At 44.2% G+C, this 22,615-nt stretch overlaps 1 protein-coding gene across 1 annotated transcript in view; it reads right to left on the bottom strand.

The window, feature by feature from the left end:
• The window catches only part of kiaa1109 (KIAA1109), a 196,078-nt gene that overhangs the window by 168,642 nt on the left and 4,821 nt on the right, over positions 1-22,615 (bottom strand). The window contains exons 2-19 of the mRNA XM_083792424.1: positions 20,376-20,509; positions 19,821-19,937; positions 18,508-18,586; positions 17,139-17,203; positions 15,110-15,269; positions 13,741-13,822; positions 12,123-12,316; positions 10,856-10,935; positions 9,809-9,956; positions 7,262-7,418; positions 5,423-5,501; positions 4,926-5,017; positions 4,413-4,530; positions 4,070-4,225; positions 3,819-3,916; positions 2,436-2,614; positions 1,449-1,555; positions 114-415 (exon numbers count right to left, since the gene is read on the bottom strand). Of these exons, the coding sequence (XP_083648550.1) occupies positions 114-415; positions 1,449-1,555; positions 2,436-2,614; positions 3,819-3,916; positions 4,070-4,225; positions 4,413-4,530; positions 4,926-5,017; positions 5,423-5,501; positions 7,262-7,418; positions 9,809-9,956; positions 10,856-10,935; positions 12,123-12,316; positions 13,741-13,822; positions 15,110-15,269; positions 17,139-17,203; positions 18,508-18,586; positions 19,821-19,937; positions 20,376-20,475 (2,313 nt within the window). The 5' untranslated portion in view covers positions 20,476-20,509. The remainder of the gene's footprint in view (positions 1-113; positions 416-1,448; positions 1,556-2,435; positions 2,615-3,818; positions 3,917-4,069; positions 4,226-4,412; positions 4,531-4,925; positions 5,018-5,422; positions 5,502-7,261; positions 7,419-9,808; positions 9,957-10,855; positions 10,936-12,122; positions 12,317-13,740; positions 13,823-15,109; positions 15,270-17,138; positions 17,204-18,507; positions 18,587-19,820; positions 19,938-20,375; positions 20,510-22,615) is intronic.

Below are 22,615 nucleotides of genomic sequence, written 5' to 3'. Positions count from 1 at the left end.
GATGACCTGGTCTATACCTCTACGGCTCTGAGCGTACCTTGATGGAGAAGAGCGCCCGGAGCAGCGGTCCGTACAGGATGACCTGGTCTATACCTCTACGGCTCTGAGCGTACCTTGATGGAGAAGAGCGCCCGGAGCAGCGGTCCGTACAGGATGACCTGGGAGTCGGGGGTCATCTCCATCTCCACGCGCAGCCGGTCGGGCGGCAGCTCTGACGGGTGGCCGGCCCCCAGGCGCCCCCCGGGGGCGGCGGCGGCGTTGCTGTTGGCCCCCGAGGTGGCGCCGGGGGCTCCGGAGGAGGAGGAGGTGGCGGTGTACGGAGGGGGAGGAGCCCCGTGGTGGTGGTGGTGACCCCCCGCGGAGCCATGCTCTGGAGGCCGCAGGGACGACAGCATGTACTCCTCCATCTCTGACACTAGAGGGAGACAGAGAGAGAGAGAAACCGTGTTGGTTTGTCCCCATCTTGGACTGGGGTCGATTAAAAAACAAAAAAAAAGGCTTCTAAATCCTAACGTTTTTCTCTGAAAAACCTGTGTTTCTATGTCAGACCCCCCGGAATTATCTCTATTGGGCCACGGACCCCTCATCTCAAATTATGTAGTTCCAGGGGACCCCTAAGAAGCAAATATTTAAGTTAAAAATGTTCGCTCTGAAGAGTCACATTTCATTCAGAATTTTTCATGTGACATTTGGATGACCCTAAGGATCATATAAAACCTTGAACGATTACTATCGCAATTTATTTTGGGTCAAACCTTAGATTGACTGGCCTACGTGGCGGTGTTCAAATGGCTGATTTTAGACCTGGTTGCATGCTGAAAATAGCCGAGCTATAAGCTCATAAGGCGTCACAGCGCCACACGTTGTGAACTTGTGGATCTGCTATTTTCAGAGTGCAATGACTTGTCTTTTAGTTCTCATCTACACTATTTTTGATTTGTTGACGAACATCTTTCGTCACAGTTTTAGACGACAAAATCATATATTGCAAAAGCATATTTCGCAACTTTACACATATTTCACAAATTTCCGCAATTTCACCACATAAAAAAAAAGAAATCACATAAAACGACACATATTTCATCACAAAAAAAACAAGGATTTTAGACTGCATAATCAAGGATTTTACTAGGGTGCATAAATCAAGGACTTTAGGGCGCATAATGAAAGAATTTAGCCCATTCTGACCGGGCACCCATTTTGGTGTTGGCATCATGTTATGCTTTAGCCATTTAAAAATAGCAGATCTACAAGCTCATATCGCGCCACCGAGTGGCGCGATACGAGCTAAAATCGAAGAGCGACTGACATTTTTAGAATCTGATCTCAGGTCAGAATGGGTTCATCAGACCAGTGTGTGTCCGGCGGAAACCTCGTATGAATCTGATCTCAGGTCAGAATGGGTTAAGGGAGCATGATCAAGGATGTTGGCCGGAGGTGGAGCTTACAGGAGTGTTTGAGCTGCTCGTCTGCTTTCTGGGGGTAGATGGGATGCCAGGTGTAGTCGATGGTCAGCAGGAAGTTCGGAACGCTCCAACAGTCCACCCAGCCCGCCCTGACGACACACACACACACACACACACACACACACACACACACACACACACACACACACACACACACACACACACACACACACACACACACACACACACACACACACACACACACACACACACACACACACACACACACACACACACACACACAACATCGTATGCTTACATCACATGGGGGAGTTAAAAACGTTTGCTCTCAACGAATATAATTATTCAAAAGATTTGCGCCACATTTTCATGATTTTTAAAAATAATTGCAGATCTTACAAGCTTCGGTGCCGCGCTATATATATTTTTCAATGGCAAAAAGTATGCTGAGGATAAGCTTGGTTAGTGCCACTAAAAGCACCATCATAATAATAATAATTAAAAACAAGTACTAGTGAAGGCTCATACTGTACATAGTCTGGATTTTCGGTGGTGAGGTGACCACCGAACTACAACATGACGTCTACAAGCTCATAGCGCGCCACCGAGTGGCGCGATACGAGCTTGTAGGTCTGCTATTTTTTTTTAAATCGAAGAACGACTGGCATTTTTAGAATCTGATCTCAGGTCAGAATGGGTTAATCAGACGAGTGTGTGTCCAGCAGAAACCTCGTATGAATCTGATCTCAGGTCAGAATGGGTTAACCCATTCTGACCGGGCACCCATTTTGGTGTTGGCATCATGTTATGCTTTAGCTATTGAAAAATAGCAGATCTACAAGCTCATATCGCGCCACCGAGTGGCGCGATACGAGCTTGTAGGTCTGCTATTTTTGAAAAATCTTTTAGAATCTGATCTCAGGTCAGAATGGGTTAATAATGAAACTGTCAGGATGTAATAGACATTTTTAGAATCTGATCTCAGGTCAGAATGGGTTAAGGACTCACTCTGCGTGGGTGATGTTCCTCCAGCGTGGCTTGGTGGTCTTGGGCGGCGGAGCCCCCAGGGTCTCTCCGGGCATGTCGGGGGGCAGCTTGACGTTCTGGTAGTCTTTGGCCAGCGTGAGTAGCGGGTAGCGGCTGGGGTGGCACTCTGGCAGCGACAGGCGCATGTCTGTGTCCTCCGCCTAAGGGCGCCAAGGTTATATAATAGTTTCGTTTTTTTTTTGGCACTTTTTTTGGCACTCTGGCAGCGACAGGCGCATGTCTGTGTCCTCCGCCTAAGGGCGCCAAGGTTATATAATAGTTTCGTTTTTTTTTTCCATTATAGTTTCGTTTGTTAGTTTTGACCATAGACTGTAAAAAATATGGACAAAGCGTTCCCCGGGTCTAACATGGACGTAAAATGAAGCCTGTAATTCTATGGTAATTCCTGATGTAAATCGCCATATTTCTAGATCCGTTTTGGCCCAGCTGGCCATTGGCTGGCTCCGTTTTGGCCCAGCTGGCCATTGGCTGGCCCAGACACGAGGCGGGACTTCCCCCCCTTTTTCTCCGTTGGTTTTTATTTTGACTCGAGTGGGAGGGGAATCCCGATCATAGACTGTAACGGTAGCCACGCCCCTCAGAACATACGCGACTTTATGGTAATTTTTTTAATTAATGGGACCATAATTTTCCAAAAAGAATATTATGACATTAGAAATTAGACTTTAAACTAGTGACTGGAAGCAGAAAGTATTCATGACCATGTTTATTAAGGTAATACAGTCTAGGTGAAGTTGGGCCCAAATACATGGACTTCTATGGGGCTATGGGTTTTTCTGGGTCCAATGACAGCGCCACAACAGGCCATTATATGAATCGCGATTTCCTTATAGGCTTCACAAAATATCTGTCTGACTGCCCCCCTGGTTTTGACATATTTTTTTCTAATTCAGTTAGTTTTTAGAAGCGGGTTTGCTAGTATTTATTTAGTTTTTATTTTGGTGAAAATGCTTACGGTAGTTTTAGTTTTTTTTATGGTTTATTTGTGGGTTAGGGTTAGCGTGCCTACATGCTGCCGTAAGGTGCTGAAAACTTTAGTAAAACTTGAGGAAATTAATCGAATTAATTTTAAAAGGATTATATTATAAATATCTGAAAGGCATATAAATATTGATAAAAACTAAAACTAAGGGTATTTTGTCTATAATTTCAGTTCGTTTTGAGGACACACAATATAGTTTCAGTTTAGTTATCGTTTTTTTAATTAATTTGTATTTTGTATTAGTTTCAGTTAACTAAAATGTTTGTTTAATTCTAGTTTTAGTTTTTTAGTTAGTTTTAGTTAACTATTATAACCTTGGCGGGCGCACGCCACACACACATGATAATAATGCTGTGACTCACTCTCAGACAGAAGCACGTGTTGCAGGTTGTGGGGACGAAGTCGTTGAAAGGCAACGTGAAGTCTATGTTGAGGGTCTCGCCACAAGCGGCCAGGTACACTGGAATAGAAGACACACACACAGAACATAGTGCACCATATAAGTACCCTGGAATACTTTAGAAGACATTTTGTAGAATAGAGCTCTAAGCTCTCAGTTCTAAATAGTGTTAAATGGGTGCAACGGTGGTGGAGTGCACATTGTCCCACCCACCGTTCTCCTGCTGCTTGGTGGAGCAGTCGATCCAGTTGTGCTGATTGGCTGCCCAGATCATCTCGAACTGGTGGAACAGGATGTTGAAGGTCCAGGAGTACGGCACGAAGGAGTAGATGTCTGGGGCGCTGTCGCTGGCCCAGTCCTGGATCAGGTCTGCATGCATGCACACAGCAGTGGTAATTTTGTCCATTAATGTATATTGTATCATAGCTTAGTTTTCATTTTAGTTTCCATGTAGTTTTCGTCAGGGAAAAAAAAGGTAGTCGACGAACATAAATTTTCTCGCCTTGGTTTTTGTCGACGAAAACAACAGCACTGGTTGGTTAAAACGGTATGGTACCTGAGAAGAAGTTCTTCTGGGCGTAGATGAAGTGGTACGTGGCTTTGTACACCTCGATCTCACACTGCCACGACTGAGGCATGTTCCACACCCTGGGATAGCTGGCGATCACGTGGAACTGAAATGCACACGCATACACATTACACACACAAACATGCCATCGGTGTTTCCCCTCATTTATCTTTAGTATAATCTAGTATATCTACGTCAGTAATATACTATATAATGCGCCACATCTCTGCGTGTGTGCGTGCGTGTGTGTGTGTACGGTTGTAATGCACGTAACTCGAGAACCGTTGGCCCCACCGACTTTCACATTCGACACACGCGTTCCACACCCCCCACGGGGAGTGCCGTGACAGGTATCGGGTCGGTCGGACCCACGGTTCTCCAGAAGCACAGGTCTAGTCCAGGTTAACTCGAGAAACGTTCGTATTTCAAAGGCATTTTTCGTCAAAGATTTAGTCAACAAAGTAAAGCACTGCGTGCGTGCGTGCGTGCGTGCGTACGTACAGCCAACATCTCGGCCTCCAGTAGGGTCCTGAACTGCATGCTAGTGGTGGTGTCCACATGCAGCAGTTGTCCTTTAATGTTGGTACAATAACCTGTAGGACAGGACACAGGAACACAGAATGATCAGTACAATAACCTGTAGGACAGGACACAGGAACACACAATGATCAGTACGCTACACACCTATAGCCTCGGATCAATAGACCAATTTCGGGGTTTTCTGATCCGTTCGGGAGCGGAGATAACTTAGTTGGAGTCCTCAGGCGAGCAGGACCAACGGCCTGCTCGCCAACCAAGGGTGTTACCCTTGCTAATACCAAGCGTCTGCTAATTTGCTAAAGGCCTAACTTGTATTATAACGCTAGGGCCTAGCCAATAAAACCTTTGATGCCGCGTAGTTTAGCGAATAGGAATAAATTGTTTCTACCAACCAACAAACACACACTGACGGGAAATGCTAGATTCTAATGTGAATAAATCAATAATTAGCAGCGTACCACTCTGTCCTACAGTCATCGGGATGTTGACCTCCAGGTAGGAACCTGCCCCAACATTCACATGGATGGCATTGGTTTCCTAGAGAGAGAGAGACAGAGAGAGAGAAAGAGAGAGAGAGAGACAGAGAGAGACAGAGAGAGCGAGGTGACGTGAGGTTAGGTTAGATGGAGGTCTGATGGGGGAGCTAACTAAACAACCAGCGTTGTTTCTGGCAGCACATTTTGATTTTAGTTTTTCTTGAATAGTTTTCATTTAGTTTTAGTAACATTTTAGTGGAATGTGTTAGTGTTTAGTGTCTAGTTTTAGTCGATTAAATATCATAAGCTTTTAGTCTAATAAATCTACAGTTACAGACAGGTACCCTGTTCTTGGTGAGAAGGGGACAGACAGACAGACACAGGTACCCTGTTCTTGGTGAGAAGGGGACAGACAGACAGACACAGGTACCCTGTTCTTGGTGAGAAGGGGACAGACAGACAGACACAGGTACCCTGTTCTTGGTGAGAAGGGGACAGACAGACAGACAGACACAGGTACCCTGTTCTTGGTGAGAAGGGGACAGACAGACACAGGTACCCTGTTCTTGGTGAGAAGGGGACAGACAGACAGACAGGTACCCTGTTCTTGGTGAGAAGGGGACAGACAGACAGACAGGTACCCTGTTCTTGGTGAGAAGGGGACAGACAGACAGACAGGTACCCTGTTCTTGGTGAGAAGGGGACAGACAGACAGACAGACACAGGTACCCTGTTCTTGGTGAGAAGGGGACAGACAGACAGACACAGGTACCCTGTTCTTGGTGAGAAGGGGACAGACAGACAGACAGGTACCCTGTTCTTGGTGAGAAGGGGACAGACAGACAGACAGACAGGTACCCTGTTCTTGGTGAGAAGGGGACAGACAGACAGACAGACACAGGTACCCTGTTCTTGGTGAGAAGGGGACAGACAGGTACCCTGTTCTTGGTGAGAAGGGGACAGACAGACACAGGTACCCTGTTCTTGGTGAGAAGGGGACAGACAGACAGACAGGTACCCTGTTCTTGGTGAGAAGGGGACAGACAGACAGACAGGTACCCTGTTCTTGGTGAGAAGGGGACAGACAGACAGACAGGTACCCTGTTCTTGGTGAGAAGGGGACAGACAGACAGACACAGGTACCCTGTTCTTGGTGAGAAGGGGACAGACAGACAGACAGACACAGGTACCCTGTTCTTGGTGAGAAGGGGACAGACAGAGAGACAGGTACCCTGTTCTTGGTGAGAAGGGGACAGACAGACAGACAGGTACCCTGTTCTTCGTGAGAAGGGGACAGACAGACACAGGTACCCTGTTCTTGGTGAGAAGGGGACAGACAGACAGACAGACACAGGTACCCTGTTCTTGGTGAGAAGGGGACAGACAGACAGACAGGTACCCTGTTCTTGGTGAGAAGGGGACAGACAGACAGACACAGGTACCCTGTTCTTGGTGAGAAGGGGACAGACAGACAGACACAGGTACCCTGTTCTTGGTGAGAAGGGGACAGACAGACAGACAGGTACCCTGTTCTTGGTGAGAAGGGGACAGACAGACAGACAGGTACCCTGTTCTTGGTGAGAAGGGGACAGACAGACAGACAGGTACCCTGTTCTTGGTGAGAAGGGGACAGACAGACAGACAGACACAGGTACCCTGTTCTTGGTGAGAAGGGGACAGACAGACAGACAGGTACCCTGTTCTTGGTGAGAAGGGGACAGACAGACAGACACAGGTACCCTGTTCTTGGTGAGAAGGGGACAGACAGACAGACAGGTACCCTGTTCTTGGTGAGAAGGGGACAGACAGACAGACAGGTACCCTGTTCTTGGTGAAGAGCAGGTCGATGGTGGCGTCCGTGATGATGTTCATGCGCAGCTCGAAGGCCAGGATCTGCCTGAGTTTCCCCGGCTCGGGAACGTCCGACACCTTCATGGCCTGGAAGTCCGCCGGAAGGAAGAACTTCCACAGGCTGTCCCTGGACGCACGCAAACGAGACAATGTCAGCCGCGTTAAGCCCCATTGAAGGCCACTGAATAGCAGATCTGCAAGCTCGTAGCTTGGCACTCAGTCATCTGAGATCAGATTCTAAAAATGTCTTCTACATCCTGACAGTTTCCTGAAAAAGCTATGTTTCTATGTCAGTTGTTCTTCGATTTTTCAAAAATAGCAGACCTACAAGCTCGTAGAGTGGATGATATCGTTACGTCATGTTGTAGTCATTGTTATGTAGTCATCAGGATGATATCGTTATGTCATGTTGTAGTCATTGTTTTGTAGTCGACAGGCAGGAACAATCAAACGGAACTTCCTTTTCCCTCAATTCGGAAGAACAACAATAAAAGCTCTCGTAGCATGCAGCTTTTATTGAGAAAAAATCGGTTTGAGGGAAAAGGAAGTTCCGTTTGATTGTTCCTGCCTGTCGACTACAAAACAATGACTACAACATGACATAACGATATCATCCGCTCCCGACCGGATCATGAACCCGAAATGAAATGCGGTCCCAGGCTAGGTTAGCCTGGGTCCCAGGCTTACTTATCTGCGAAAAGAAAAGCCTGGTCACAACGTAAGGCAGAGAAGCATAAAGAAAAGCCTGGTCACAACATAAGGCAGAGAAGCATAAAGAAAAGCCTGGTCACAACGTAAGGCAGAGAAGCATAAAGAAAAGCCTGGTCACAACATAAGGCAGAGAAGCATAAAGAAAAGCCTGGTCACAACGTAAGGCAGAGAAGCATAAAGAAAAGCCTGGTCACAACCTAAGGCAGAGAAGCATAAAGAAAAGCCTGGTCACAACATAAGGCAGAGAAGCATAAAGAAAAGCCTGGTCACAACATAAGGCAGAGAAGCATAAAGAAAAGCCTGGTCACAACATAAGGCAGAGAAGCATAAAGAAAAGCCTGGTCACAACATAAGGCAGAGAAGCATAAAGAAAAGCCTGGTCACAACGTAAGGCAGAGAAGCATAAAGAAAAGCCTGGTCACAACGTAAGGCAGAGAAGCATAAAGAAAAGCCTGGTCACAACGTAAGGCAGAGAAGCATAAAGAAAAGCCTGGTCACAACGTAAGGCAGAGAAGCATAAAGAAAAGCCTGGTCACAACATAAGGCAGAGAAGCATAAAGAAAAGCCTGGTCACAACGTAAGGCAGAGAAGCATAAAGAAAAGCCTGGTCACAACGTAAGGCAGAGAAGCATAAAGAAAAGCCTGGTCACAACGTAAGGCAGAGAAGCATAAAGAAAAGCCTGGTCACAACATAAGGCAGAGAAGCATAAAGAAAAGCCTGGTCACAACGTAAGGCAGAGAAGCATAAAGAAAAGCCTGGTCACAACGTAAGGCAGAGAAGCATAAAGAAAAGCCTGGTCACAACGTAAGGCAGAGAAGCATAAAGAAAAGCCTGGTCACAACATAAGGCAGAGAAGCATAAAGAAAAGCCTGGTCACAACGTAAGGTAGAGAAGCATAAAGAAAAGCCTGGTCACAACATAAGGCAGAGAAGCATAAAGAAAAGCCTGGTCACAACGTAAGGCAGAGAAGCATAAAGAAAAGCCTGGTCACAACATAAGGCAGAGAAGCATAAAGAAAAGCCTGGTCACAACGTAAGGCAGAGAAGCATAAAGTAAAGCCTGTTCACAACGTAAGGCAGAGAAGCATAAAGAAAAGCCTGGTCACAACGTAAGGCAGAGAAGCATAAAGAAAAGCCTGGTCACAACGTAAGGCAGAGAAGCATAAAGAAAAGCCTGGTCACAACATAAGGCAGAGAAGCATAAAGTAAAGCCTGGTCACAACGTAAGGTAGAGAAGCATAAAGAAAAGCCTGGTCACAACGTAAGGCAGAGAAGCATAAAGAAAAGCCTGGTCACAACATAAGGCAGAGAAGCATAAAGTAAAGCCTGGTCACAACATAAGGCAGAGAAGCATAAAGAAAAGCCTGGTCACAACGTAAGGCAGAGAAGCATAAAGTAAAGCCTGGTCACAACATAAGGCAGAGAAGCATAAAGTAAAGCCTGGTCACAACGTAAGGCAGAGAAGCATAAAGAAAAGCCTGGTCACAACGTAAGGCAGAGAAGCTATCGTCAGATGTATCCTCCGGAACATCCGTCAGATGTATTTCCCCCGGATGCGATATTTTCCCGACCAATCACAACACTTGTTTCATTCGTGGAGAATGTATGTAAACTGATTTGCAAAGCATCAACGTCATTTCCTTGGGCAATACTTCAGCTAAAATCCCGCAACTTCCGCTGATAGTCTTTTCAGCTTAGGTCTTGCCCAGGGTGAGGTTAGGTGGGTTCCTGACCCAGAACATAAGGGGGGGGGGGGTGTGTTCTAAATGGAACAGCGTGGATGTGCGTTGCGACGTGGCGTAGTACCTCTGCCGGTCGGCCCACGGGCCGTAGTTGAAGTCGGTTCCTTTCCCACAGACGATGTCCAGACCCCAGCAGGGGGGAAGGTCCTGCAGCTTGCCCCCCTCGCTACACGGATCCGCCTCTGCACTGTCCTGCTCCTCTGGCACCAAGCCTGTCCCCCGCACACACACACACACACACACACACACACACACCTTACTGTACGTCCAATGCCCCTGTTGTCTGTATCTTAACCCTCTTGCCGCCATTGCCGAAGCCCTTCGGCAATTGAAGCCTAATTTTGATATTAACACTTGCCGCCATTGCCGTAGCCCTTCGGCAATTGCACTTTTATAGTGCGTTTGATCGATCGAGCCATAATGCTACTCACGTTAGCCGGTTAGCTAGCAGTGTTGTTAGCACTGCACTGGATCGTTCATCTTAGATCGCCGTCGCCATAAGAATCCATTTCATCCGTTTCTTTCAATCGCCTGTATCTCCTATCCCTTGTCCCAGATGGCATTTTTGGTCAAAACAGTGTTTCTTTGACGGCACGAGCCGACGTTGTGGAGTGCTAAAATGTACCGGCATTGACCCGATGATGTAAACAAAGGTTGTCTTGGCAACGTAAAGCTGGCCGGGATAAGCCCACTTCCGGTTGAGGCAAAATTTGGCTTTTCAAAATAAGAGCTCAAATTAGAAAAATGCTGGCGTGAATTAGATCCTAATTTCTCAATAAATGGTGGCAGTAAATGGGTAGAGCCATAAACGACAAGACGTTTTATTGCCAAATATGGACCGGATGCCACGGTCGACAAGACATATTCTTTTGGAGAAAAATAAATGGTGATGACATGCACATTACATGCATAATAGAATTACATTTTCTTTCTTTTTTTATAATGGGCGAATTGGCAACCAAAGCCTAAACTGGTGACCACCAGGTGGCGCTGAAACAGCTGCTCTCTCTCTCTGGCACAGGATAAAAAAAAGAGTGTATGACAGACAGACAGACAGACAGACAGACAGACAGACAGACAGACAGACAGACAGACAGACAGACAGGTCTACCTGGCTCATCCTGGTAGTAGTAGATGTCCACGTCGTTGGACTGCATGACCACAAAGCCCTCCCCCATCAGCCTGGGAGGCCTAGAACGGCAGAGAAGAACAAGCAGCGTCCATTTCACACTTCACACTATAGGGCATTAAGCAACTAGTCCACTAGTCCAATCGTCCACTAGTGAATCCACTAGTCGACCTTGTTGGTACTAGTCGACTAGAAGAATCAGACGTTTCTTCCAAGAAATAAGGTAGTTAAACAACTACTTTCCAAAAAAAATAGGTACCGGTAGTTTAAACAACTAGTCGACTAGTAAACTAGGCAACTAGTAAAAATGACTAGAAGTGAATGCCCTATTTCACACACCTGCATTAACAGGGGTCATCATCATCATCATCATCATCGTCCATGTTGGCTTGTGGTGGACGTTTTTGTCAAAATGCCATTTTTGACACGAACACACAAAATGAGTGGACAATAACCAAATGACCAGAAACCCATAAAGACTGCTAGCCCCAAATGACCACCATTCTGACCTGAGATCAGATTCATACGAGGTTTCCACTGGACACACACTGGTCTGATTAACCCATTCTGACCTGAGATCAGATTCTAAAAATGTCAGTCGTTCTTTTCGATTTTTCAAAAATAGCAGACCTACAAGCTCGTAGCGCGCCACTCGGTGGCGCGCTATGAGCTTGTAGATCTGCTATTTTTCAATAGATAAAGCATAACATGATCCTAACACCAAAATGGGTGCCCGTTCAGAATGGGTTAACAGGTCTGTAACTCAGAGTCTACAAATGCACGCTCTCAGAGGTCATTCATTCGTTCAAGTTGTATTTACTCTCGAAAGATTCTCGAGTAATTAGAACTCATTTTCAGTGTCGTCGAGTAGTACAATATCATAATAGAAAAGCATCGCAATACACCAGAAGATCAGGAAAAGACAATTAACCCATTCTGACCGGGCACCCATTTTGGTGTCAGCATCATGTTATGCTTTAGCTATTTAAAAATAGCAGATCTACAAGCTCATATCGCGCCACCGAGTGGCGCGATACGAGCTTGTAGGTCTGCTATTTTTGAAAAATCGAAGAGCGACTGACATTTTTAAAATCTGATCTCAGGTCAGAATGGGTTCATCAGACCAGTGTGTGTCCGGCGGAAACCTCTTATGAATCTGATCTCAGGTCAGAATGGTCGGTATCGGTCCCAAAAGACCTGATGGGAGGAGCATCCCTAACACATATCTAACCCATGTGGCGGCTCTTACTCGTCGTTCTGCATGCCCACGTAGCGCGGGCTGGGCACCAGCATGACGCGCACGTTCTCCAGCGTGCCTTTGAGGATGTGCATGAACTGGTCCAGGTGGCTGGACGGCGGCTTGGTGGCGTACGTCAGGAAGGCGTCGTCGAAGTTCACGCACATGGTCTGGGGCAGGTGGTGGTTTCCGAACGCCAGGCGACCCTGTGGGAGTGGGAGAACGTTATACAAGGTTATCCTTATAGTTTGGTTAATCCAGTAATGTGCTTAGTGAATTCACTAATTCATCAATATCAATTATCCCATTCTGACCTGAGATCAGATTCATACGAGGTTTCCACGGGACACACACTGGGTCTGATTAACCCATTCTGACCTGAGATCAGATTCTAAAAATGTCAGTCGTTCTTCGAATTAAAAAAAAAATAGCAGACCTACAAGCTCGTATCGCGCCACCGAGTGGCGCGATACGAGCTTGTAGATCTGCTATTTTTCAATAGCTAAAGCATAACATGATGCAGAATGGGTTAATCCAGTAATGTGCTTAGTGAATTCACTAATTCATCAATATCAATTATAATACAACAGATTGCTTTCGAGGAAGCAATCGGTTTGGTTGATGCAGCCTTCTAGCCGTGGTTTAAAACGAGCACCACTCCACACCGAATCAAAACAAAGAATTCGGTTGCTCTGTTTACCCGGAGCTCAGCAAACTCGGTGGTTAGGCTAGCTAGTTTGTGGTCGTATAGTGACTACATCGGTCATTAAAAAAAATGTGTTTTCAGCGATTTTCTTAGTTTTAAGGGTACCGGTAACTGTTGTATCATTGCAATATTACACTTGAGGGTGTGGTTTAACGTGATTATTGCCACTTCAGTGATGCTTGCGGAACTCGACTACGTCTCGTTCCTGACCATTTATTCAGTTCAGGTTCAGTTAAACCATTCTGACCTGAGATCAGATTCATACCAGGTTTCCCACTGGACACACACTGGTCTGATGAACCCATTCTGACCTGAGATCAGATTCTAAAAATGTCAGTCGCTCTTAGATTTTTCAAAAAATAGCAGACCTACAAGCTCGTATCGCGCCACTCGGTGGCGCGATATGAGCTTGTAGATCTGCTATTTTTAAATAGCTAAAGCATAACATGATGCCGACACCAAAATGGGTGCCCGTTCAGAATGGGTTAAACCACACCCTCTCGTCACTCTCGTGTAAGTGTAATATTGCTTAATTAAACTCTACAACATTTCTCTTAGCAAAACACAAGCACACCATTCCCCATGAAGCCAGTCGATTTGACACATTCAGGACAAGGAACAAACCCCTTTTGGTGTTTTCTGCAAGACATTATCTCCATTACTCTATAAGCCATATCTCTAAAAACCGTTGGGTCAAACTGAACCGCCAATATGTCAATTTGAAGCTATGATTCCCTGCTTTCATCATATGACATGAACAACAATCAAAGAAGTCCTATGGCAGTCCCTCAGTCAAATTTGGCCACATATATTCAAAGATTTGCTCCACATTTGCTCCGCAAGCTCTAATAGCGCCGGCACTTGGAGTGCTGATGTTAACAGATTATACCGGGCTGCTCCACCAGGGGGCGACGCCTCACTCACCGTGCTGATGTTGACTTTGATGACAGGGATGAGGGAACGCCAGGACGACGAAGGGTCCGGAGTCTCTGCTTTGATGTTCACGCTGCACAGGAGAACAAGCAATTTGATTGGTCGAGATGTGTTTTATTGACAATGTACAGAAAATACACATTATACAAGTATCAAAAGGATAAATGAAAAAAATAAAACTTGCTAGGGATTTTAATAGTTAATCGTTAATAGACTAATCGTCAAAGTTTGTCGATTAAACTTAACAGTTGGCACTCTTAATGCCATTCTAAATGCTTAACCCAATTTGGGCGGGAACCCCTTTTGGTGTTTTAAGCATTATGTCATGCTTTAGCTGTTGGAAAAATAGCAGATCTACAAGCTTGTACGGCTGCTATTTTTGAAAAATAGCGGCACATGCTGCACAAACCTTTGAATATATATTCTTTCAGAGCGAACATTTTTAACTAAAATCTTTGCTTCTGGGGGGTTCCTGGAGCAACATATTTTCAGATGGGGGGGGGGGGGGGGGGGGTCGGTGGCCAATTACATATATTTTTCGGCGTCCTTGACATGAAATATTGAGCACCACTGATTCAATGGATGAGTCAATTCATGGCGGGAACCCCTTTTGGTGTTTTAAACATTGTTATAATTTAGCTATTGAAAAATAGCAGATCTACAAGCTCGTAGCGCGCCACCGAGTGGCGCGCTACGAGCTTGTAGGTCTGCTATTTTCGAAAAATCGTGAAAATATGTATTTCAGAAAACTTTAGAAGATTTTTTTTATTTTTTATTTTGAGGTCAGGCCTAAAAATGGCTTAAAGGGACACTTCACCCTTTTTGCAAAAGAATATATGTTAATGACGTTTAGAAGCTTTAGATCACTTTCCTGGGGGTATTTATGTGTGTAATATGTGGTTTTAGATATTTTAGATTGTAGCAGTGAGCCTGTTGTCTCTGATGTCATGGACACTGGTCTCACTACCTTCCTGGACTACAATTCCCATAATTCTTTGGTGCACTGCTCCTCCTTGTGGATAGGGGGAGAGCTGTCTTACTGAGACAACATGTAGTCCAGGAAGGAAGTGAGCCCAGTGTCCATGACATCAGAGACAACAGGCTCACTGCTACAATCTAAAATATCTAAAACCACATATTACACACATAAAGATCTCCAGGAAAGTGTTCTAAAGCTTCTAAACGTCATTAACATATATTTTTTTGCAAAAAGGGTGAAGTGTCCCTTTAACATTCCAATTTTGGAGCCCTGGCTCATGGACAAAAAAAAAAAAAACCCAAAAAGAACGGAACCGGTTCCCAGTAGAAAAGGGGCCTCAGTCAGGGCAGGGCGGTCCGGTTCCAGTGAGTCTCCCTATACCTGTCCAGGGTTTTGTCTCGGTCCTCGTCCCTCTTCGGGGAGGCCACGGTGGGCTCCAGGCCGAAGGTCTCCTGCAGCCGGGCGTACAGGTCCGTGCGGTTGTACTCGTGGAACTCCAAGCCGTTGATGGTCACGTACAGCCTGGTCTCCGCCTTGGGGTCTGAGGAGGAGGAGGAGAGGTCGTCACCGACTTCATTACTGCTTATCCCATTCTGACCGGGCACCCATTTTGGTGTCGGCATCATGTTATGCTTTAGCTATTGAAAAATAGCAGATCTACAAGCTCATATCGCGCCACCGAGTGGCGCGATACGAGCTTGTAGGTCTGCTATTTTTGAAAAATCGAAGAGCGACTGACATTTTTAGAATCTGATCTCAGGTCAGAATGGGTTCATCAGACCAGTGTGTGTCCGGCGGAAACCTCGTATGAATCTGATCTCAGGTCAGAATGGGTTATTCAATATACCGTGTCCGGGTATATAGGGCATGTTGTGGCCATTCACTCAACTCGCAATACGATTCGTATCAAGGATACGATTTTTCACGATATTTTAACCCATTCTGACCTGAGATCAGATTCATACGGAGGTTTCCGCCGGACACACACTGGTCTGATGAACCCATTCTGACCTGAGATCAGATTCTAAAAAATCTCAAGTCGTTCTTCGATTTTTCAAAAATAGCAGACCTACAAGCTCGTATCGCGCCACTCGGTGGCGCGATATGAGCTTGTAGATCTGCTATTTTTAAATAGCTAAAGCATAACATGATGCCGACACCAAAATGGGTGCCCGGTCAGAATGGGACCTATAACGTAAAATTCAACTTTTTCAATTTCTTTTGTATTTTTGGGGCTCCCATGTGTGTTTTCTATCCGCACAAATAACCAATTTTGAACAATCAGGCTTTCATGTCATATGGGTGTTTTAATGGAAATTGCTCTCAGAAACAGCTCGACTGATTTTGGCCTCATCGTGATGTCATCAATGTCACCCTACTTTGTATAATTCCTCCTTTTCTTCAAAGCATTTCCACTTTGTTTACAATGTCCACCATTGTTGATTTTCCAAGCTGGCATGGAATGGAAACAAGCCTGGTTTTATCTAGCATGAGTATTATAATGACTCAAATATTAAATAATCTGCATATCAGCACCCTCTCCACCACCTCAGGACATTGTGGTACTGCAGCTAAAACTGCTTTCAAAGTCCAGAAAGAATTGACAAGGCCTGGTTATATCAGAGTGGTGATTGAGGCTCAAACCATTAGAAATAACTTTGAGGGACATAGACAATATGATTATTAAATATTAAAAGCAGTTTTAAAATGCATGTTATTTGCGCTTTAAACAAAAAATATATATTTTCCAGAAAGATTAGTTTATTTTATTTTTTTAAATAATTTAGCTTTTACAGTAGCTTTTTCAATTTTTTTATTTATGATCATTATATGATTTATAAAGTCGGAGCCAACCTCCGACTTTAATAGATTATATGCATCTCTATGTGGGCAGCAGGCGGTTAGCTGAGCGGTTAGGGACCGTCTACAAAGAGCAAATAAAAAAGTGCGAAAGTGAAAATATTCAATAACTTTATTGCTACGCAGCATATTACCAACAAAATTACATCACACATCAATGGTGTACTTATGATTGCACTACAGCATGTATTAGTGAATACATTTGTCCCATTGCCTTGCATAGGAAAATCTACAACTACAACATATGGCCTACAGTCCACTTTCTGCTTAGCTTCAGTTCATCTCTGCATTTGTTCCATAGTGTAACCCCTTTGACAGAAATACAGTGTAATTGTGCATTGGTCCTCACAAGTGGCTGCTCAAACATACAAATTCCTCTTAAATTCCCTCCCAAAATAGACCCCATGGCAAGTGATTTGGGATCAATATAAGTAGGAAAATGATCATAACGTATATGTGATTATAGTCCACTAACGTTCAGTTATCCGGGTGGAACCAGTGCCAATTAAAGTGTTTGTGTTCCCAAATTAAACATTCCCCCTCTACTCACCGTGCTGCTTCTGTTTGGGGTTGTACATTTTCCACCAACGAAAGATGAGGAAGCCATCTTGTATCCTAGGAGATAAGAGAAAGCTTTAGTTGTACCCGATGGGGGTGAAAATCCACCTTTCAGCATGCCAAAGTCTAGTGACTGCTAGGGCGTTAAGCAACTAGTCGACTAGTAAATCCACTAGTCGTTTTTTCCCCCCCCCCTGATTTTGTAGGCCTCAAGATCAGGTAGATTATAGTTATAGTCACCAATGTACACAGTTTTTAAATGCACAAATATTTATTTCTAAATGGTAGTTAAACAACTAGTCGACTAGTAAACTATGTCAACTAGTAAAAATGACTAGAAGTGAATGCCCTAGTGACTACCCCCACCTCCTTATAATAACCCTTTCTTTGTACATGTGTTATTTTTTACTTTGTATGATGATTTGAATTTTGTTGTTATTTTTCATGTCATGATTATGAATTGAATATCCAGGACCTGAATGGAAACAAGAGTGCAAGGACTTTTTTCGGTGGTACAGTCGTAGATCTGCTATTTTTCAATAGCTAACACCAAAAGGGGTTCCCGCCCAGAATGGGTTAATGCAATCTTAGATTAGAAGTCGTTCCCCCACCCCCCCCCCCCCCCCCACCCCCTCCACGAACGTGGCATTTTTCCACGTCCAAATGCGCCTGCTTTCCCACATGGTCTGGATCAAAGCCCAAAATAATGATGTGACGTAACCTGTAGGCTTTAGGACCACTAGGTGAACAGACGTATGACAAGCATTGCGACATGCAGCTTAATGTGACTTAAGTTACATTTCTCCAGAAGCCCTTCTTGGGAGAATGATGATTACGAAACGACGACTGTGCTTACTGTGGTAATTTAAAGATATTTTCAGATGGGTCTGAAAAGTCTGTCCACGGATCAAATCCATATAATTAATTTGGGGGACCTCGAGTATGAAATGCTTGGGCAAGTAGTGTTTTAGGACAGGGGTTCTCAACCTGGGGGTCGCGACACCTCGGGGGGGTACCCAAATTATAAAAAAAAAAAGGACCCCAAAAATGATATGTAATATGCCACCGCCCCCCATCTGAAAATGTGTTGTTCCAGCCAGGGACCTCCCCAGAAGCAAAGATTTAAATTAAAATTTTCAAAATTTCAGCTCACAACACGTCGCAGTGCAACGCGTTTAAAAACAGTCATTACAACAGCATCAAGGCCCGCCAAAATACATTTTAGTCGACTTAATCAACTGGAGATTTAGTCGACTAAAACACATTCCAGGTGACTAAAATGTGACAAAAACTAAGTTTCAATTCCAAAGACTTAAAAAACTCAAATAGAAATGTGCCGCCCCAAAAACCACAGAGTTTACCTGATGGACATGTCTTCATTGATGAAGTAGACGTCTCTGAACATGACTTTACCAGACAGCACGGAGAAGGAGAAGGAACCTGGAGCCGTCGGCACACACAATGTCATGTTAATCATGAACAACCATCACATTTAAGCCACATTGTGCTATAGAGCGTCACAGTCCCTTTTCACCCTTCACCCTTTCATGACGACACCAGGCCCAGGAAATGAATCTCAATGCATTTTTCCTCATAGACATTTCAAAAAGTATTTATTTAAGTGACAACATCATGGCAATAAACACAATATTTTGGACCAAACAAATAATTACAAAGAAGAAAAACAAAAGTGTTCTAACCTGCTGTTTTTTTCTACTTCTTCTAATTCTTTGTATGGCCCAAAACATTGTGTTTATTGTCATGATTTGTCACGACAAGAGTTGGCTTTGTCCACTGCGTAAACATCTTTAAATAAATACTTTCTGAAAAGTCTATGAGGAAAATTAACGGGGATTTATTTTCCGGGTCTCTCGAGGGGGCAGGACTTTGACGCACTAGTCTATACTAGGCATCCCTGTTTTGGGCAAACATGGCATGATAGGCAGACAGACATGGAATATAGTGGAAGATTAGCCTATACAAACTCACAGCGTACCGCGATAGGACACGCTGGCGACTTGTAGCTAGGCTTTTTTATTTTATTTTATTTTATTCAATAGATATAATTAGTTTGACCCAAACAAGCATAGTTATTTTCCTTTTAACATGTAATTGACACGTTACAATAGTGGAATTAGAAAAAAAAACTATCTAACAAACACAATGCAGAAAAGCACAACAAACATTCGCACTTCATGGTAAATGGTGCCATTTATTTATCCAAGGCACTTTACAGAGATTACATTCAGCCCACAGCTTCCTGTGCAACCCTCCGAAAGAGGAAGCTATTGCTGGAAGGTAATGCTGTCCTTCACATTTACTCTGCTTACGCAAACCAATTGTGTTTTACCGAAAACAGCAAGTCTGCAAGATCACATCTGCCATGTTCTACCGAATGGTGCATACTACTGTATACTGTAGTACAGGAGTTTTTAACCCTTTTCCTTTCAAGGCCCATTATTTATTTGGCATTTGAGCCACCATTTGATGAGATTTAGCCTCTCGGACCCCTCTGCGTTCCTTTCGGAACTCGCGGCGCCCTGCAGGCTCGTTCCTGCAACATCGCAGACGTGCATTAATGACGTTAAACCACGTGTAATATTGCTTAATTAAAACGCACTGTGAGCCACTGCCGCGCCCGTAGACGGAGACAGACAGAGAGAGACAAACTCACCGATGTGGATGTAGCCATCCTTGTAGAGTCTGTTGATGATGAGGGTGAGGATGAGGCCGATGTTACGAGAGTTGTAATAAGTTAAATAAATAATCCATCCACAGGACAGAATGGTGGCTGCAAGACGAGAGCACAAGGAGTAGAACAGTGTCAGTGACATTCAACCGGCGGCTAAAACTAAGACGAAAAATGTCCCGTCGACTACCTTTTTTTCACTGACGAAAAGTAAACGGATTTCGTCAACAACAAAAAAAACTAGACTATAATGGACAAGAGATCCAGTACAAGTCATTTTACAATTGGTTGCATGCTGAAAATAGCACTGCGACGCGTTGTGAGCTTGTAGATCGGCTATCGGCATCAAGGCCCGCCAAAATACATTTTAGTCGTATGATATTTAGTCGACTAAAACTAGACCAAACACTAAAACATTCAAGGTGACAAAAATGTGACTGAAACTAAAATGAAAGCTATTGAAGAGACTACGACTAAAAATCTAAATGTGCCACCAGAAACAACACTTGTTATTGAGGTGACGGGGTTGAGTTCACTCACCCACGAGCAGCCAGACGAAGTTGGAGTTGTGCTTGGAGAGATAGTCATCCAGGTCCACGTAGGTGGGGAAGCTGCTCTCGTTGGTTTTGGGGGACTCCATGGCTGAGGCTGCTGCCGGGCCTTCAGTGTGGGCTCTGGAAAACCACAGCAAAAACACTCATTGACTGATCGATCCAACCAAAACAAATGTATCATCAATATCTACTTCACATTTTTTTTGTCACGTGAGGTCGTGTACACATTAGGCCACAGGAATTTCACCTTATGTTAGACATGTTTTGGGACATGTTTTTATGAGAGTCAGGTGAGGCGTTCGCAGACAGTGTGTGAAGCCTGATACAGACCCCTGGGGTCTGTAACTGTTTTTAGATTGTTTTGAAATTTGTCTTAGCTTTTTAATTGTAAACCTATGTAATTCACATGTAAATCTTTAGTTTTTCTTTTCCTGATCTTCTGATGTATAGTGATGTTTTTTTTTATATATGATGACGATTGTAATACTCGACGAAAATTAGTTTGATTACTCAGTGTAATTTCGAGAATAAACTAAGCTTGAATGAATTGAATTAATCAAATCAAACTCAGCTTCTTCTATGCAACGATAGAGTCTGTTCTCCTATACGGCAGTTAACGCTGGAGCCTGCCCTGAAGCCAACCCACTGTTCACTGCCGTATAGGCATTAGGCAGTTGTTAAAGATCCCCATATTTAGGGATCTTTAACAACCAGTCCTATTAAGAATCCTGTTCTCCTATTGCGTCACAATATTTATCTGTGGAAGTGAAGCGAGTCAAACACGCCAGGACAACGCTCCACATGTCCCAAGCTCTTCTACTTCTGGCTCCAACACTATGGAATGAACTTCACATTGCAATCAGAACTGAACTGGAGACTCACTCCCAATCTGTATTAACCGCAGGTTAATATCCGAACATTGATATATTATTGATTTCAGGCAGCTAAATGTTATTTTAATTTTATAAGTATTTGTATTTAGTCCATAAAGTTAACATAACTATAACGGAATGCTTTTGAAATTAAATATATTTTTTTACTTTTCAGGATTTCAATTTAAATGAAAAGAATGTTGATCTACGTACAAGCTCAAAACGTGTCTGCTACGAAAAGGTTGAGAAGAGAACTACTGCGCTAGGATACCTACTGCCCAAGTGGTTGGCCACCAGCCAGTGAAATACAGCAGGGAATTGTGTAATGGCTAGGTGGTAAGACTTGAAAGTACATGAGTTTTTAGTGCATGTAAACAACAATTGTGACAAAATAAGAGGAGTAGAGTTAGCCCACACTAGGGCTCCGTTTGTGTGTGTGTATGTGTGTGTTACGAATGCACACACACGCACACAAATCCTCATCTAATCCACCTTAAACCGCATTGGGTGGAAAAGTACAAATATGTATAAGTTATTTATAATAGTGTACATTATATATCCACACTATTATTACACACAGTTGCATCTCTCTCTCTCTCTCTCTCTCTCTCTCTCTGCACAATGTCACCTGTGTTTGTCGGCATTGTGATCGTTCAAATCTGGCCTTTAGCCAACCACCAAATGTGTGTCCCCTTTGGCTGCCTGCAAATAAGTATGTTGCTTAACTAGGACAAAACTATTTGACAGATTAGCATCTCAACTATAATTCGACAGCTCAGTTTTCTTCTGGCTAAGAAGGGGGGGGGGGGGGGGGGGAGAGATATTTTATCCTTGTGCCGTGTGACAAAGACGGATTAATTGAGATTCAGAACTTGTCAAACAACATTTGTTCCAGAAAGACAAGTTCAGGGTTAAAGCGATACCAGAGCCATCTAGGAGAGTTGCGACATTGAGGGGGCAGAAAGAAAGCAGCACGGTCACATGGTTCATGTACATCGATGCATTCCGTAAACTTCCCGGGTTGTCCCCATTCAATAATACTTCTGGTTATCCCCATTCAATAGAAGTCCATGTATAGAAGAGCAGCCATTGGACTGGCCCCATGAAGTGAACGGAGTTTGCGTAACTCTGTCTTGCTCCATGGCTCTGAGCGATACCAGACTCGCCAGTCAGTCTTGTCTGATGTAGCTTTACAGTATGTCTATGAGATGAGAGTGACCTAATGTCTATGTGTACCTCTGGGAGTGGACAAATGGAACTAACTGGACCCGTGTGGATGCACTTGGTTCCATTTGTGCAGGTACATAAACCCAGTATCAGTGTACCATGTACCCATAACCATATACATTATTAC

Source organism: Protomyctophum parallelum (assembly GCF_964188405.1).
Source record: "Protomyctophum parallelum genome assembly, chromosome: 20".
In the NCBI taxonomy this organism is placed as follows: Eukaryota; Metazoa; Chordata; class Actinopteri; order Myctophiformes; family Myctophidae; genus Protomyctophum; species Protomyctophum parallelum.
This window is presented reverse-complemented; position numbering and strand designations above follow the sequence as displayed.